Source organism: Vespa crabro, chromosome 18, assembly GCF_910589235.1.
Source record: "Vespa crabro chromosome 18, iyVesCrab1.2, whole genome shotgun sequence".
NCBI classification, from domain to species: domain Eukaryota; kingdom Metazoa; phylum Arthropoda; class Insecta; order Hymenoptera; family Vespidae; genus Vespa; species Vespa crabro.
The window spans coordinates 2,432,908-2,449,407 of record NC_060972.1 but is presented as its reverse complement, the minus strand read 5'-3'; the positions used below and the strand labels follow the sequence as shown (position 1 = coordinate 2,449,407).

Below are 16,500 nucleotides of genomic sequence, written 5' to 3'. Positions count from 1 at the left end.
AAAAAAGAAAAAAGAAAAAAGATACAACACACACACACACACATACACACATATATATATATGCATCATGTAAGAACAAATACATCGACATTATCATAAATTTTTTAAATTAATAATAATAAGTAGCCAACTTTTTACACTTACCACCGATAAATAAATAGATTATAAGTTGCGTCATTTTAATTGCGATTTATAAAAAGCTTTAGAAAGCTTTACTACGATACTTGTATATATAATATCATTTGTATTTATTATTTTGTATGTAACTAAGTATATATATATATATACATATATACATATATATATATACTTTTACAACATTGTTATATAATTATGTGTACGTACGCATAATATATCAAAAGATGACAATAAATGTGTTGCGAAAGCAAATTTATGATATTTCGTTAATTTTCCTATTAAATCTCTTTATGTGTGTGTGTGTGTGTGTGTGTGTGTGTGTGTGTGTGTGTGTACGGATTTTATGTATAAGTAAATTTTATTCGATAAAGTAAAAGGATTTTATTTGACTTACATGTTTTTTTTTGTGTATCATTTTCTTCATGATAGGTTAGTAATACGTTTTTCTAATGAAGAAATTCATTTGTCCAATAATCAAAAATATGTATTCTTCGAAATCGTTGAATAGTAGAGTACATAAATATTATTATAATTGATTGAAAAAAGAACAAAAAAAAAAAAAAAAGAAACAAAAAGAAAAGAAAAAAAAAAACGAAATAAAATAAAAACACAATTTAAAATTCTTAAATATCGTGAATTTAAAAAATATAGTTCGTTCGCGCGTTCGTTAATTCAACGTTATGTAAACTTTACGAACGCAAGGAATATGTGCGATATAGCACCATCTAGAATCGTGCGACCAATGAGAATGGTGATCCGAGCGCGCCGAACCCAAAGCATTTACATTTTCGACCAATCGTATTCAAGCTCATCGTCGCTTTCGTCATAATCACAAATTTATCGTATAAACAAATATCACCCATATTTTCTTTCTCATTTTTTTTTCTTCTCTCTCTCTCTCTCTCTCTCTCTCTTTCTTCTTTGTATAAATCTAATATTAAAACGATGATCGTATATAAGAGTAATTCTCGTATGTGGTTACGAAACAAAAGAGAGAAAGAGAGAGAGAGAGAGAGAGAGAGAGAGAGAGAAAGAGAGAAAGAAAAGAAGAAAAGGAAAAAAAGAAAGAAAGAATGTAACAGGAGAAACGACCAATCAACGTCCGTTTATAAAAGAATCTCAAATCCGATTTTCATTCAGACAAGTAATTCTTAGAACTTTTGGAAATCAGCTGATGACGTAATAACCAACGAATGACGGTGGCACCAAAAGAGACAAAACTTGTATATCCATATATATATATATATATATATACATATATAATAAGTGTCTATGCTATGCGCGCGTCTGTGTGTGTGTGTGTTGCGTGTATGTATGTATGTATGCGTGTGTTGGTGGGCGCGAGACAAAGTATGGCGTAGGATTTGTGGCCTCGTTCATCGAAGTGCTTCGAGAGTCTGGCATTGTACGTACGTTCTTACGATCGTATAGAACTTTCATTAGAAATTACGAATAACTGTGTTCATCTCTAGGCGATATTTTATAAATCTACGTTAACAATTCTATTCGGTAAACGAGCGCGTCTCGCATTTTACATCTCTCCTTTAGGAACGATAAAAAAGACGACATCGTGTCGGATCGTATAGCAGGATGAGCGTCGATGCTTATGGGCCAAGTAGCCAAACCCTAACGTTCCTTGATACCGAGGAAGCTGATTTAATTGGTGCCGATACTCAAGGAAGTGAATTTGATTTCACAGACTTTACATTACCATCGCCAAGCCAGACACAGGCTTCGCAACACGATGCGGCTCAAAGTCAACCGAGTCAGCCTATACAGGTTGGTTTTTTTTATTATATTACACATATCGTACGTTTACATTACTATTACTTTCCAATGCAATACTCAAATCATTACTATAAATGTTCTTTCTGAAGACAACCATGCGGTGAAGACATAACCTCATTCTTGATTTACGGATAAAACTGTATGTATGTTCCACGAACGAACGCGACGATATGGTACTCGTGCGATTCTATATTCGAAACAATCATTCATCGAGTATCGTTTCATTATCTTTATTTTTTTTAGAATATAACTATTTTTTTTTTATATCTCCCCTTTTATTTTATTTTATTTTATTTTATTTTATTTTATTTTATTTTATTTTATTTTTTTCATTTTGTTCCCGGCGACATGACCTTGAACGTTATGAACCTTTCATTTATGTATTTCTTCGTTACAATCGATCATTGATTAATAATCAAATTCCAAAAGAAATGATATTTTTATGTTAATATAATCTTATAAAATTGAACCTTTCAGAATTTACAGAAAAAAATTTTTTCCTTTGTATATGCTAAGAATTTTATATTATTACTTTTTCTAATAGCAATATTTATATTCTGATGATATTTAAAATGTTATATGATACTTATTTAATTGACAATGTTATAATTTAAAAAGTAAAAATATTCATTGTGTCAAAAATGCAATAAAATTATTTTAGAAAATTAATGCGCTCCATAAAAGACATAATATTATAATGCATTTGTGCAAGATTTATAAAGATATTTGTTTTGATATAGGTTAATGGAACGAGTGGTAGTTCGTCATTGGACTTAAAAATTTCTGGTGCTGCTCAGAGTCTAGCCGAATTACAATTTGAAGAAGAAGAAGAAGAGGCATATTATAATCGTGATTTACCAGAACATGCTTGCAAATATTGCGGTATTCATGAAGCTTCTTGCGTCGTTATGTGCAACGTATGTCGTAAATGGTTCTGCAATGGACGAGGCAATACATCTGGTTCTCATATTATCAATCACCTTGTTCGAGCAAAGCACAAAGAAGTTACATTGCACAGGTATTTATAATTCTATATTATTCATTATATTTTCTTAGAACTTTTATATTTGATCTCTTTGATCATTTGTTTATTCATATAATTACTTTAATAGAGATGGACCATTGGGTGAAACTGTATTAGAATGTTATTCTTGTGCGGTTAGAAATGTATTTGTTCTTGGTTTTATACCGGCTAAAGCAGATTCTGTTGTTGTATTATTGTGCCGACAACCTTGTGCAGCCCAGAGCTCTCTAAAAGACATGAATTGGTACGTAATTATTATTTTATTTGAAATTAAAGTACATAAAATAGATATTAATTAATACATTTTAATGTACAACAATTAGGGATCAAGAACAATGGAAACCTTTGATAGAAGATCGTAGTTTCTTAGCATGGCTTGTAAAGATACCATCTGAACAGGAACAGCTAAGAGCCAGACAAATATCTGCTCAGCAGATTAACAAATTGGAAGAATTGTGGCGAGACAATGTTGATGCAACTTTTCAAGATCTTGAAAAGCCTGGTGTAGATGAAGAACCACAACAAGTCTTATTACGTTATGAGGATGGATACCAATATCAGAATATATTTGGACCGCTTGTAAAATTAGAAGCTGATTATGACAAGCGTTTAAAAGAATCACAGACCCAAGAAAATATTGAAGTAAGATGGGACGTAGGTCTGAATAAAAAAACAATAGCATATTTTATGTTAGCTAAAACCGATGGTGATATGAAATTAATGCATGGAGATGAATTAAGACTTCGTTATTTGGGAGAACTTCACAAACCATGGTCTGGTATTGGCCATGTTATCAAAATTCCTGACAATTATGGAGAAGAAGTTGGTATAGAATTGAAAAATAACGCAGGCGCTCCAACAGAGTGCATTAGTAATTTTGTCGTTGATTTCATCTGGAAAAGCACAAGCTTTGATCGGTCAGTAAAACTTAAAATAATAATCTTAAATAATCAAGTAATATAATTTATATAGATTTAAAACAAATATGATCGTTGTATTAAACAAAGTATATTATCGTTTTATATAATTTTTATAATACTAATAAATATAATAATAAAAATTCTTTTTTTTTTTTCTCTCTCTTTCATAGAATGCAATTGGCACTACGAAAATTTGCCGTGGATGATACATCCGTATCAGCGTATATATATCATAGATTGCTCGGTCACGAGGTAGAAGAAGTTCTATTTCGTTGTCATTTACCGAAACACTTTAGTGCTCCTAACTTGCCAGATTTAAATAGATCCCAAGTGTACGCTGTAAAACATGCTGTACAACGACCATTGTCTTTGATACAAGGTCCGCCTGGTACAGGAAAAACTGTAACCAGCGCTACAATAGTATATCAGCTTGTAAAACAAAACGGAGGTCCGGTACTTGTTTGTGCACCATCTAATACCGCGGTCGATCAACTTACGGAGAAAGTACATAAATCTAATTTAAAGGTAGTACGTCTTTGTGCAAAATCACGTGAGGCAATTGATTCGCCCGTGAGTTTTCTTGCATTGCACAATCAAATAAAAAATATGGAGACAAATACGGAATTGCAAAAGCTTCAACAATTGAAAGACGAAACGGGTGAATTGTCAAGCGTAGATGAAAAACGTTATAGACTTTTAAAGAAAGCTGCAGAAAAAGAATTGTTAGAGGCGGCCGATGTGATATGTTGCACCTGCGTTGGCGCAGGTGATCCAAGATTGCACAGATTAAAATTTCACTCTATACTTATAGATGAAAGTATGCAAGCAACGGAACCAGAATGTATGGTACCAGTTGTCCTTGGAGCTAAGCAATTAATACTTGTCGGAGACCATTGTCAATTAGGACCTGTCGTTATGTGTAAAAAAGCTGCAAGGGCTGGACTTTCCCAATCGTTATTTGAAAGATTGGTCGTTCTTGGAATCAGACCATTTCGTCTTGAGGTCCAATATCGTATGCATCCAGATCTGTCTCGTTTTCCATCTAATTTCTTTTACGAAGGTTCTCTTCAAAATGGAGTGTGCGCCGACGAAAGAAAATTATTAAAGATTGATTTTCCCTGGCCTGCTCCTGACAAACCTATGTTCTTCTACGTAACTCAAGGTCAAGAAGAAATTGCTGGTAGCGGTACATCTTACTTGAACCGTACAGAAGCATCTAACGTAGAAAAAATAACGACAAGATTTTTACGTTGCGGCGTAAAACCAGAACAAATTGGTGTAATAACACCTTACGAAGGTCAAAGGGCATACTTGGTTCAATACATGCAATATCAAGGTTCGCTGCATTCTAAATTATATCAAGAAATAGAAGTCGCAAGTGTCGATGCTTTTCAAGGACGCGAAAAGGATATAATAATTATGTCTTGCGTAAGATCGAATGAACATCAGGGTATAGGATTTTTAAACGATCCAAGAAGATTAAACGTTGCATTGACTCGTGCAAAATATGGTATTATTATCGTAGGAAATCCAAAAGTACTTTCAAAACAACCACTTTGGAATCATTTGTTGAGCTTTTACAAGGAACAGAAGGTCCTTGTAGAGGGCCCATTGAATAATTTGAAAGAATCTATGATACAATTTGCTAAACCAAAAAAGCTTGTTAATGCGGCAAATCCAGGATCACACTTTATGACGACATCTATGTACGATGCCAGAGAGGTTTTGATTCCTGGTTCTGTTTACGATCGTTCCGGTAATCAGGTTAACGGAACTCAAAATCACAATCCGTATTATCAGAGAAACGTGCCTCTGGATATTTTCAGTAGAACTCACGATACCATAAGTTACATAAGCCCTGAAAGAGCACAGGCCGCCATGAATAATGTACCAGTCCCAGTTGGTATGTTTATGAACATGGCCCATGTACCACCGCGTTTTTATAATCAACATCAACAGGCTCTACAAGCAAGACAAAATCAACGAAATAGACGTGGCACTCCCGCATCTAAAAATAAATCTGGTGCGCGTATGGGTAAGCTAAGTCAAACCGAACAAAACACACAACCATACAGCCAACCAGGATTACCATTGACTCAAGGGACAACTCAGGGTATGTCTCAGCCAGGATTCAGTCTTTCTCAGCCTGGATTAAGCCAGGCTGAACTTTCACAGGATTCCTTCGCGGTTGGGGAATTTCAATCACAAATGGACGGCCTGCTGTCCCAAGATTCGACTTATCAAGGTGATAGAAGTGGTTTTTATCAATCTGGTCAGTCACAAGCCGGGGGACAATTCTCCCAGCCATACTGAGCCAAGACCATACGGCTGAGCAACGCAATTGCCATGCAGCGTCGCGGGAGCGACTGAAGGCTCGTTTGACCAATTCTTCTTCGACCAACAACTCAAATCACTAACTGCGCAAAACGGTAAAACGGCTCGGCGATCGAGTATGGTATATGAATGGGAGTCGTCGGCGTAAAAAAGTGGATTTAAGGGAGAAAGTCTGTCGCCGTCGTCGTCGTCGTCGTCGTCTTCGTCTTCGTCGTCGTCGTCGTCTTCGTCGTCGTCGTCGTCGTCGTCGTTGTCGTTGTTGTCATCGTCGCCGTCGCTGTCGCCGTCGCCGTCGCCGTCGTTAACGATTACTCGTCGAATGATGGAAATGAATGATAACCGCTGGTTATAATAGTGCGACAAGAAACAGAAAAACATCTTAAACAGGGAGACGACAACGAATATTACCAATCACCGTGACACGCGTTTACCGTGAACGGACCGTTTTATCGCGGGGATCGAGTGACGCTAGGATTAAAAAGTCAAAAAAAAAAAACAAAACAAAAAAAAAACAAAAAAAAAATAAAAAATAAATAAATAAAAGTAATGAAAACCAAAAAAAAAAAACAAAACAAAAAAAAATAAAAAAAAAAAAAAAATAAAAAGAATAAAAAATAATAAAAACAGGAGAAAAAATGGGACGTGTAAAGCTTCATGACTTGACCAAATTCGAAAAGTGTGCCAATACAGTAGAAGTAACAACCAATCAACGTTATAAATAACGACGAATATCCCTGAAGAATACGATACTGTTTTTAAATATCTTCGAGTATTTCAAATCGTACGGAAAATGTCGAAAGAAAGAAAAGAAAAGAAGAAGAAGAAGAAGAAGAAAAAAAAAACAGAAAGGAAAAGAAAAAACTAATCATCATCACGAAAGATCCACAGCAACCGGCGAAGCTAAACGATCCTGCAAGTAATAAACGTTAATATTATATTCAGTTCCTTCAATTTTTCACATTGATATATGTGCACGTATACAGGGAAAAAAAAAAAAAGAAAAAAAGAAAAAAAAAAGAAAACCACACCGCATATACAAAATATACCTGCATAGAGTAGACATTACAACAGGCAATAGTCAAGAGACACTACCACTCCCTCCCAACCCCCAACAACCCGCCCCCGCCCCCGCCCCCCAAGGTAAAAGGGAAAGAAAAAAGAAAAAAAAAATCTAAACAAAAAAAAAAAAGAAAGCAAAAAACAATTACATCGAGTATACACGCAAAGAAGATGCTTGTAGAATTATTTCCAATGGAGGCTTAAAGAAGTTACAATTTATCTGGCTTTACTGGTGAGCTGTGAACGAGATTTGGGATTTGTTAAAGAAATGTTTATCTCATTACCGAAGAAATATATATGGCACGTAACCATACTAACCAAATTGTCTTGATATCTGGATCTGTCTAGAATCGCTGATTTAATAATCATCATTGGACAGCATGAAGCCAACACTACTTGTATCATCATGAACGAACGTCATCCCCTCTCAAAAACTCGGCATGACATAAAAAAAACATTATGCTAACCGCGGGGAATTCTATTCCAATCGTATCTCTCAATCAATACGTATAAATTTTTTTTTTTTTTTTTTTTTTTTTTTTGTTATTTCAATATTTATTTGCCGCAGGGGTCACAGAATATTTACATATGCGATCTCTCTCTCTCTCTCTCTCTCTCTCTCTCTCTCTCTCTCTCTCTCTCTCTCTCTTTTTCTCTCTCTCTCTCTTCTGTTCGAATTTTGACTTTTTTTTCCTTTATAATAATGCAACACACAAGACGTCATGGCGTAGAATTCATCATAAATAACATTCTAGTACGTATTGTATTATATATTATTTTTTTGATTTCTATTAGTGCTTTGTTTAAGCGGTTTTTTGAGTAATTAAACAAAATCAAAAAAAAAAAAAAAAAGGAAAAAAAAGAGAAAAAATGCATAAATAATTGTAGAAATTTTTTAATATTATTTTTTTCGTTCATCATAATATATAAAAACATACTTCATTTAGCATTCTAGATTATTTTATTCGTTACGATATTTTGATTAATATCATTTAATTTTTTTTTTTTTATTCATTGTGATCGGTCTCTAATTTTTTTTTCTTTTTTTTTTTTTTTTTTTATTTTTTTTATTTTCTGAACCCCTGCTTTTCTCTTTCTATTATCTATCATATGCTATATGCTTTTGGCAGTAATGAATTGGTTATATCGCAGTAAGAAATTATCTGTATTATGCATTACAAAATTATTATTTTTGTTTTCTCTCTCCGACCAACAGCGCACCGCTAACTGCAGATTATAATATGGAAATTTATTGTAAACTTTTATGGTACAAATAAATTTGATTTGAAAATATACCTGTCTTTTTTTTTTTTTTTTTTTTTTTTTTTTTTTTTTTTTTTTCCATTTAATGTTATAACTTATTAATTTATCAATTTCCTCAATCATAAAAGTTCTTGTTTGTTCGTTATAAAATTATAAAATTTTGCAATCGATGAAAATGCTAGGAAATATAATAAAATAATTTATCTACGTAGAAATAAATGTAGATTGATTTTATTTAACAATGAAAATGAAGATTACAAAAATTTAACTTATTATTTGTATTTTAGACATTTGCTACTACTTTGTACTGATGATGATGCACTATGAGAAATTTGAAAAAAAAAAAAAAAAGATATTTTCTCTATATAAGTATTAATGTGGGAAAAATATTTATAATTGAAAATTATAATTATATACCGAATACTTTTTCTACATACTTTTTGTTAAATCATTTGTACAATTTTTTTTATATCTGCAGATATAAATATACACACATATATATATATATATGTATATCTATATATGTATATATTAATTTATTTTTTAGAAAATATTTTGGCACTTAGGTCAGAATCGTATACATTATTCGGTAAAAAAAATTAAGTCAGAATACCAGATGAAAAATTTTTGAATTTACATAAATTTCGAATACTTTTATGATAATTAAAAAAAAAATAATAACAGTCAATAATATTAGTATCACATGAATGTGAATATAATAACTATTACAGCAGTTAAGTAGAGCAATTACATATGACCAAAAATTTTTTAATGTTTGAACAGACGACTATATAGTAACAAAGATGTTCATTGTTATAATTTTTATATGAATACTTTTTATAATTTAAATTTCACTTTTATATAATATAATTTGTCTAATATACTATTGATTTAATTTAAATGAAGACGAACTAGTCAGGTATAAGACTAGAATATTTTAATGCAAATCTTCGTCTTAGAAGATGCAATAATTTAGGGATATGATATGCTTATATCAACATATGAATAGATTTTATATAATGGATATAATTAATATAGGTGCCTTGAAATTTATCCATCTTATCGTGTATAGGAACTTTTGTATATATATATATATGAATAGTTATTGAAAATATTTGATATAACATTTGTACCACCACATCTATCTGATTAGATCTAGTTGTTCGACATTCTGAAGTTATTATAGAATGTATACAGTTTCTTTTTTATTTTTTATTATTTTTTTTTTTTTTGTTTAGATAGCATTTTGAATAACCAATTAGAAATTCAATTAGGCAAAAAAAAAAAATAAAACCTAATCAGATATAATAGAAGCAAATTAACAAGAGAAAGTCAATTAAATCTTATGCGATTGTTACAGTTAATAATGCATACACCATAATAAAGAAGAAGAATATGATTGTTCTCTTTCATAACACCACATATCAACCCAATAGGTTCTTATAATTCCATTGTATAGATTTAAAAAATATTTTATATCTCGTCATTACTATGATGTATTCATTATACTTTAACAAGACGCGATAAACTTAAACATAATAAACGCAATTTAATTTCCTGCATGTTTTTTTTATGATTTCCAAAATATTTTTTCTTCTTTAAAAATGTTTTTTTCTTTTAGTTTTTTGGTATTTTTTTGTTTTGTTTTGTATTGTTTTGTTTTATTTTATTTTGTTATAATAGTTTCAAAATAATTACTTTATAACTATTGTTACATCCTACACTAGAGCACTCTGTATTGTAGGCAGTAACATTTTATATTAATAAGTACCATTTTTTGTTTTATTCTTTTTTGTTTTTTTTTTGGTTCTTTCTTTCTTCCTTTCTTTCTTTCTTTCTTTCTTTCTTTCTTTATTTATTTTTTTCTTTCTTTCTTTTCTTTCTTTCCCTTCGATATTATACCACTTAATAACACAATTTCGTTACAGTGTCACTTTACTTTTATATATGTAGAACTTTCTCTGCAGTATATATAAATACTTTTATATTACACTATCTCATTTATATAATTTTTTTTTTGTTTTTAATTTTTATAAATTAATTTCAGCAAAAATTTATAATATTCTATATTAATGCCGAGACGACATTATAACACACGTGCAGAGTAAGTCTTGTCCATATTTCTGTAATTTTGTCCACGACAAAAATCTTAACGAAACTATCGAATAGGCTGGCACCGTATGAGATCTTATTTATAAAAAAGTGACAAACACAAGGCACCACAGCTTCGTTTAATGATGCAAAAGATTTCTCTATGTAAAGTAACATGTTTCTTCGTTACGCACTATATAATTTTTAATATACATCAGGATAAACTTATTTATTTATTTCACATTTCATTTCACACAACTAATACTTTTCTTTTTCTTTTTTTTCTTCTTCTTTTTTTTTTTTGTTTTTTTTTTTTTTTTTTTTTTAGGAAGCGTTTCACAGTCTATATATATTATATCCTTTTTTTCTCATAATGAAAAATATTTAAAGAGCATATACGTAAATACTACCAAAATAATTCATACCGATCATATATATTAAGAGTGAAATGATTTCAAAGATGTATAAAAAAAATAATTTCAAATTTTCATAGAAAATAATTGCAGACAAAAATAGAGAGGAAAAAAAAAGGGACACTATTCGCAGTTTTACTCTTAAACACATCAATGAAATAAGATGAATTCATGCTAAATTAGTATCACAAGTATGATCAGATTGAACTGAGACAAGCTCAGAATTCATTTCATCACAGTGTATATATCATTTCTTACACCAATAGGTGGACAACAATATTCAAAATACCTCTAGCTTAAAAGAGGATCATTGCTAACGCAAAATATGTGGAAGCACCTGATTATCCTATATAGTGCTTATATTCTTAAGCACTAACATTTAGGATACCATTATGTCATAGCAAAAGATGATATAGTATTAACTTTGACAAAGATGCTTGCTAAATTATGACCTTCCTTTAGTTTTTGATAGGTACAATCAAATACCTGCTTGATTCTTGCAAATACGTCTGGATCATACACCGACCTAGCAGTATTTGTCAAATCAAAGGGTTCTGTAAGATATAATGAGACATTTAAAAAACAAAAAATATATATATATATATATATGTGTGTGTGTATATATATATTAATATAAATAATTTTTTCCTCAAGAACATTTACATACCTTCAATACATAGACATTTCCATTGATGTGGATCATTTTTTAACGATCGTGCTCTCCTACATTCTTCTATTGGTATTTTACGTGCCAAACGCACAGAAATAGCATATTGGCTGAAACTAATCAATTTTGTTTGTTCTATCACACATGTTATATTTACAAATATTAATAGAATTATATAAAATGCAAGTATGAACTCACTCGAATGTGACGTAATATCTAAAAAATTCTACAAAAAGTTCCCCGAGCGATTGACGATTTGTAGGATAAAACCATATAGGCGGAATGTTTAATTTCTCATTAATATCTATGGAATGAATATCTGTATGTGGTCCAAATTTTCCTACATATAAAGAATGTAAACATGGAAGAACTGGAGGATTGACGCCACCTACAATATATAACATTTATTTTTATATGATTTTTTGTAAAAGTATAATTATTCTTTTATATACAAAAAAAAAAAAAAAAAAAAAAGAAGGAGAAACCTACATTGTAGAAAATGTATGACCATTAAAACTAAAGAGTAACTAGATATTGTCATGTTTTTGGCGTCATTTATATTTTGACATTGAGCCCATAATTTGACAACTAGAACCAAAGGTCTTACTCTCCAGTCAACTGTAAAATAAATATAGATATATTTATAGACAATGATTTTGTTAATAGAAACACATTTATTCTGATTTAATCACTTACTTTGAGAATAACAATAAAGGAGATGAGTATTACGTATTCCTACAGCATTATTGCAATTGAGATCGACTTCTAAATTTTGCATAGCATCGTGAAACTTCAAGATTGGTACTTTTGCTTGTATAAGTTCAAGTTGTGTTATAATATCTAATATACATAAACGGTACAAATTTCTAATTAAACTCGTTTTGGGAAATGTTTAGGCAAATATTATTATTACAAAAATATCAATAAATTATAAAAAATTTTACCAGATCGTTTGAGACACCTTAATATCTGTTCTAAGTGGGCGATAGCTTCATTTTTTTGATCCATTTCTGTATGTCTCACTAGTAAGCACATATCTACATCGCTATTGTCAGATCCAAAACCATTCATTGTTGAACCAACCAAAAATAATCCATATTTTGGAAACGTTCCCTAAATATAATCAACATAATATTTATTATAACGAAGATCAATTATTTTTCTATGGTCATTAAAGAACATTAAATTTCTTTAATATTTTTATCATAGAGAAAATATCATTTTTTAAATTCATTTTTGAAAATTTACCTTTATTAAAACATAGAGATATTTCCAAAGATTCATTTTATTTCTATAAACAATTTCAGTTTGCTGATTTGTAATAAACTTCTTCCAAATATCCTGCGAAAGTTTGTCCCACACCGTTCCAGTTATTAAATCGGTTGGCGTATAATTTACTTCAATAAGATGAGATCTAGCGAGAAATCGATCTGGAGCTGTATGACACCTAGGGAACATACTGTAACCTGGTAATATTACTCCTGTGAACTTTTTACCCCGTTGAGATTTTTGAGGTGGTGGACTACCTTTACCTATACAATGAATCCATTAATTTTTACTCTTTAAGATTTAAAAAAAAAAAAAAAATAAAAAAGTTCTGATCTTATAACCATGTAAAAATAATTTAATTTCTAATCACCTGTATGATATCTTCTTTTATTCTGATAATTTTGAAATGATCTGGGAGTTGAAAAAGCAGGATAATAATTAATGGGTCGTTGATTTTGATAAAATTGATGTGCTGAGGCACTTGAAATAAAACCTTCTTCTGTAATTTTATTATTTACAATATTATAGTCTGATTGCACTCTATGTAACTTTCTACAACAAAGTAATAAATTATTTTATTTCTTACATATTGCATTTAATTTATTATCTCTTTATTTAATAAAAGTTATTAGATATTTATATCCTGCTTACTTGATTCCTTGTTCGATTGAAGATGTTATAGAATCCCGTTCATCTGAACTTTCATTCTGGCTACTATCAGCTTGATATTTACTGGGGGTTGGAGAACGGGAACTAAAGCCACTGTCACTATTATATTTATCATTATACAAAAAGTTTTCTCTATACGAACTTTTTTTACTTGTTTTATTACTCCAATGTTGTTTCTTTATTGAATTATTATTCGATGGTCTAAAATTTAGATGCAAGGGTGGTTGTAGAGGGGAAGTATTGTTTGGCGGAATAATTCGCCTTGGCCAGTTTCCTGAACCAGAACCAGTACCTACATTACTGACATAATCTATGTGCCGCAATGAAGGAATTTCAACACCCATTAATTGCAATAATTCCAATGGATAACTTCCAGTCTGAAAAGTATTGTTTAGTTTTTTTCAAAATATTAATTGACAATTAATAAAAGATAGAAAAATAATAATATTAATTTCAACTACCAATGCGAAGCGATCATAAAAATTTTATTATATATAATATAATAATCATAAATCATTACAAACTAATAATAATTAACAATTTTGAAAAAAGCCTCTAAAAAAAGAACACCTAGGATTACTTTAATGATATTATATACGTTAAGCGAAAAAAAAAAAATTGCTAAAAGCTATAATATTATATACATACCTGCATCATATGATGCCTATTATGGCCAGACACATCGGGTATATACTGTGTATACTCTGCCGGTGATAATACATTTGTACTATTAATATGTACCATTTGTGTTGGCGTTGATAGATATTGTCCACTCGCATGTTGGCCACCCATAATCTGCACCATCATTTGTGGTGGATACATAGTGTGATACATAATTAATATAGTATTAAAAAGCACTAAGAAGCTTGCTCTTGATAATTCTAACGCAACACTAAATTGTGTTACAAATGAGCGTTGTACCTATTTTAACATCCCAATCAAAATATACTTTATAAATCATTCAACTTTATTTACAGCAATATCTAATATGTTCAAGGCACAAGATATAAAGGCAAATAACTTTGCTCCTGTATTATTTTCACTTAGGCACATTCCCCTTAATTCTCTTGTATATTTATTATATGTAAGTTATTAAGTTTAATTTTTTTTTTTTTTATTTACATTAATATATATCGAACTACAATTGCACAGTGTATACTATATTTAATAATAACATTAAAACAAACAATGATACTGCAATGAAATAAATATTCAAAGATCAAAATAGCAAATACATTTAATTCAATAATATTTTGTCATGGTATTCTCAAAACAAGCAATATACGAAAAAGCAAAATATAAATAATGATCAAAACTATGTAATCTTTCTTTTCTCTATATTTTTAAATTATATTCGAGTTAGCAGCATAATTAAATTTTATGCGTGTGTATTATCAAAAAATTAATTAAAGAAATTAAATAAATGATTATAAACCATGAAATTCTTGCTTTAAACCCATATATCTTGTTCTTTGTTATCTTTATATATTTTGATGTCCTTTGTGCACTTATGATTAATTCATGGAATGTTGTAAAAGAATTTTCTATAGGCCTTTTGTTTATAAATTTTGACTAAGATTTAGCTTTCTTAAATTACAAATTATATTGGCTCTTTTGGAGTACTCGCTCCTAACTAAATTATAATTTACAAAAGCCTTTTGTATTCCCTGAAAATATAAAAAAAAAATCTATTTTAGATATACATTTTTAAACATTTCAACTCTAGATTCTAGAATAAAACTGATATATTCTAAATAAAATGAAATTCTAATTGAAAATATTATTACAAACGTATTATCCATATCATTTCTTTCTATTATGATAAATAATATACCGAAGTAATAATAAAATAATAAATATCAGAAACTAATTGTTACCTCTCCTGAGATGATGTGTAATAAAAATATATTTAATGAAAAGAAAATGAAATTTGTTTATCTTTCATGACATAAATTTAAGGTCATTCGTTTGCAATGATTCTTTGATTGAAATTTGCAAAAACCTAAGACTTGTTATAAAACTAGCTTTAAAACATTTTAGGTTATGTCGATTTAGAAAAAAAAAAAAAAGAAGAATATCGTTGCTTTCAACCTATCAGACGTGAAACTTGTTTTTAAGCCCAATATAGATATTTAAACTTTTGAAGAAAGAAAAAAAAAAAAAAAAGAGAAAAAAAAGAAAAAGAAAAAAGAAAACAGAAAAAAAAATAATAGATTTAAAAATGATCGCTTTAAACTTACAAATATAACATGTACAAATACTTTAACGATACTACGAACGTTTTAGCAGTAGCAAATGTAAATCAATCTTTACCTTAGGCAACAAGCAAAATAAAAGCTGTCAAAAGCGTAATAATATTTTCTAATAAGGAGTGCACAAATACCTGCTTTTAGTCGCCATGTTATGATAATATGTCCTCAATGTAACAATGCATCGTTCGACAAGTTTTTCTTTTTCTTTCGGTTAGTTCAAACTTATTTCGTAAACAACACGATTTAAATATTTCAATATGATCAATTCTAACGATGTTCTTTCATTAAATCTATCTTATTTTATGAGAATTGAGGTAGGCACGATTTGAGCAAGTTACGAGTGATACTTTTTGTGCAACAAGTACAACGTTCACGAGCAAACTGCACGATCCTAAGCTTTCTATTATACCGATTATACGTTTAAATTTTCGAATTCTTTGACGTAATATGAACGTTTCTCGATTGACTTTGAATACTTTAAATAATTCTTGTTAGATGGCATTACAAACGGAATATGGAAATACCGATTGAGAAATATTTCATTAAAAAAAATCTTATATATAAACACACAACACACACACACACACACACACACACACACATTTTTAGAAAT

At 29.9% G+C, this 16,500-nt stretch overlaps 2 protein-coding genes across 5 annotated transcripts; one reads left to right on the top strand and one right to left on the bottom strand.

The window, feature by feature from the left end:
* Positions 1-1,394: 1,394 nt before the first annotated feature.
* LOC124430372 (regulator of nonsense transcripts 1) lies at positions 1,395-8,115 on the top strand. Of its 2 annotated transcripts, XM_046976835.1 has the most exons (6): positions 1,395-1,543; positions 1,687-1,917; positions 2,667-2,944; positions 3,039-3,194; positions 3,274-3,867; positions 4,041-8,115. In XM_046976835.1, the coding sequence occupies exons 2-6, from the start codon at positions 1,729-1,731 to the stop codon at positions 6,181-6,183; spliced, it is 3,360 nt and encodes a 1,119-aa protein (XP_046832791.1). In that variant the 5' UTR covers positions 1,395-1,543; positions 1,687-1,728; the 3' UTR covers positions 6,184-8,115. The 2 variants fall into 2 exon arrangements, with proteins under 2 accessions (XP_046832791.1, XP_046832792.1); XM_046976836.1 differs by having other exon boundaries at positions 1,450-1,917.
* Positions 8,116-11,031: 2,916 nt separating this feature from the next.
* Positions 11,032-16,454, bottom strand: LOC124430371 (poly(A) RNA polymerase gld-2 homolog A-like). 3 transcript variants are annotated; one of them, XM_046976834.1, is made up of 11 exons: positions 16,019-16,454; positions 14,284-14,430; positions 13,618-14,012; positions 13,337-13,518; positions 12,946-13,229; positions 12,642-12,810; positions 12,394-12,537; positions 12,187-12,315; positions 11,896-12,085; positions 11,698-11,813; positions 11,032-11,584 (listed from the first exon to the last, which is right to left on the bottom strand). In XM_046976834.1, exons 2-11 carry the CDS (start codon positions 14,425-14,427, stop codon positions 11,421-11,423), a joined length of 1,917 nt encoding a protein of 638 aa, XP_046832790.1. In that variant the 5' UTR covers positions 14,428-14,430; positions 16,019-16,454; the 3' UTR covers positions 11,032-11,420. The 3 variants fall into 3 exon arrangements, with proteins under 3 accessions (XP_046832790.1, XP_046832788.1, XP_046832789.1); XM_046976832.1 differs by having other exon boundaries at positions 14,284-15,302; positions 16,019-16,453; XM_046976833.1 differs by lacking the exon at positions 16,019-16,454 and adding an exon at positions 15,513-16,000 and having other exon boundaries at positions 14,284-15,302.
* Positions 16,455-16,500: the final 46 nt, after the last annotated feature.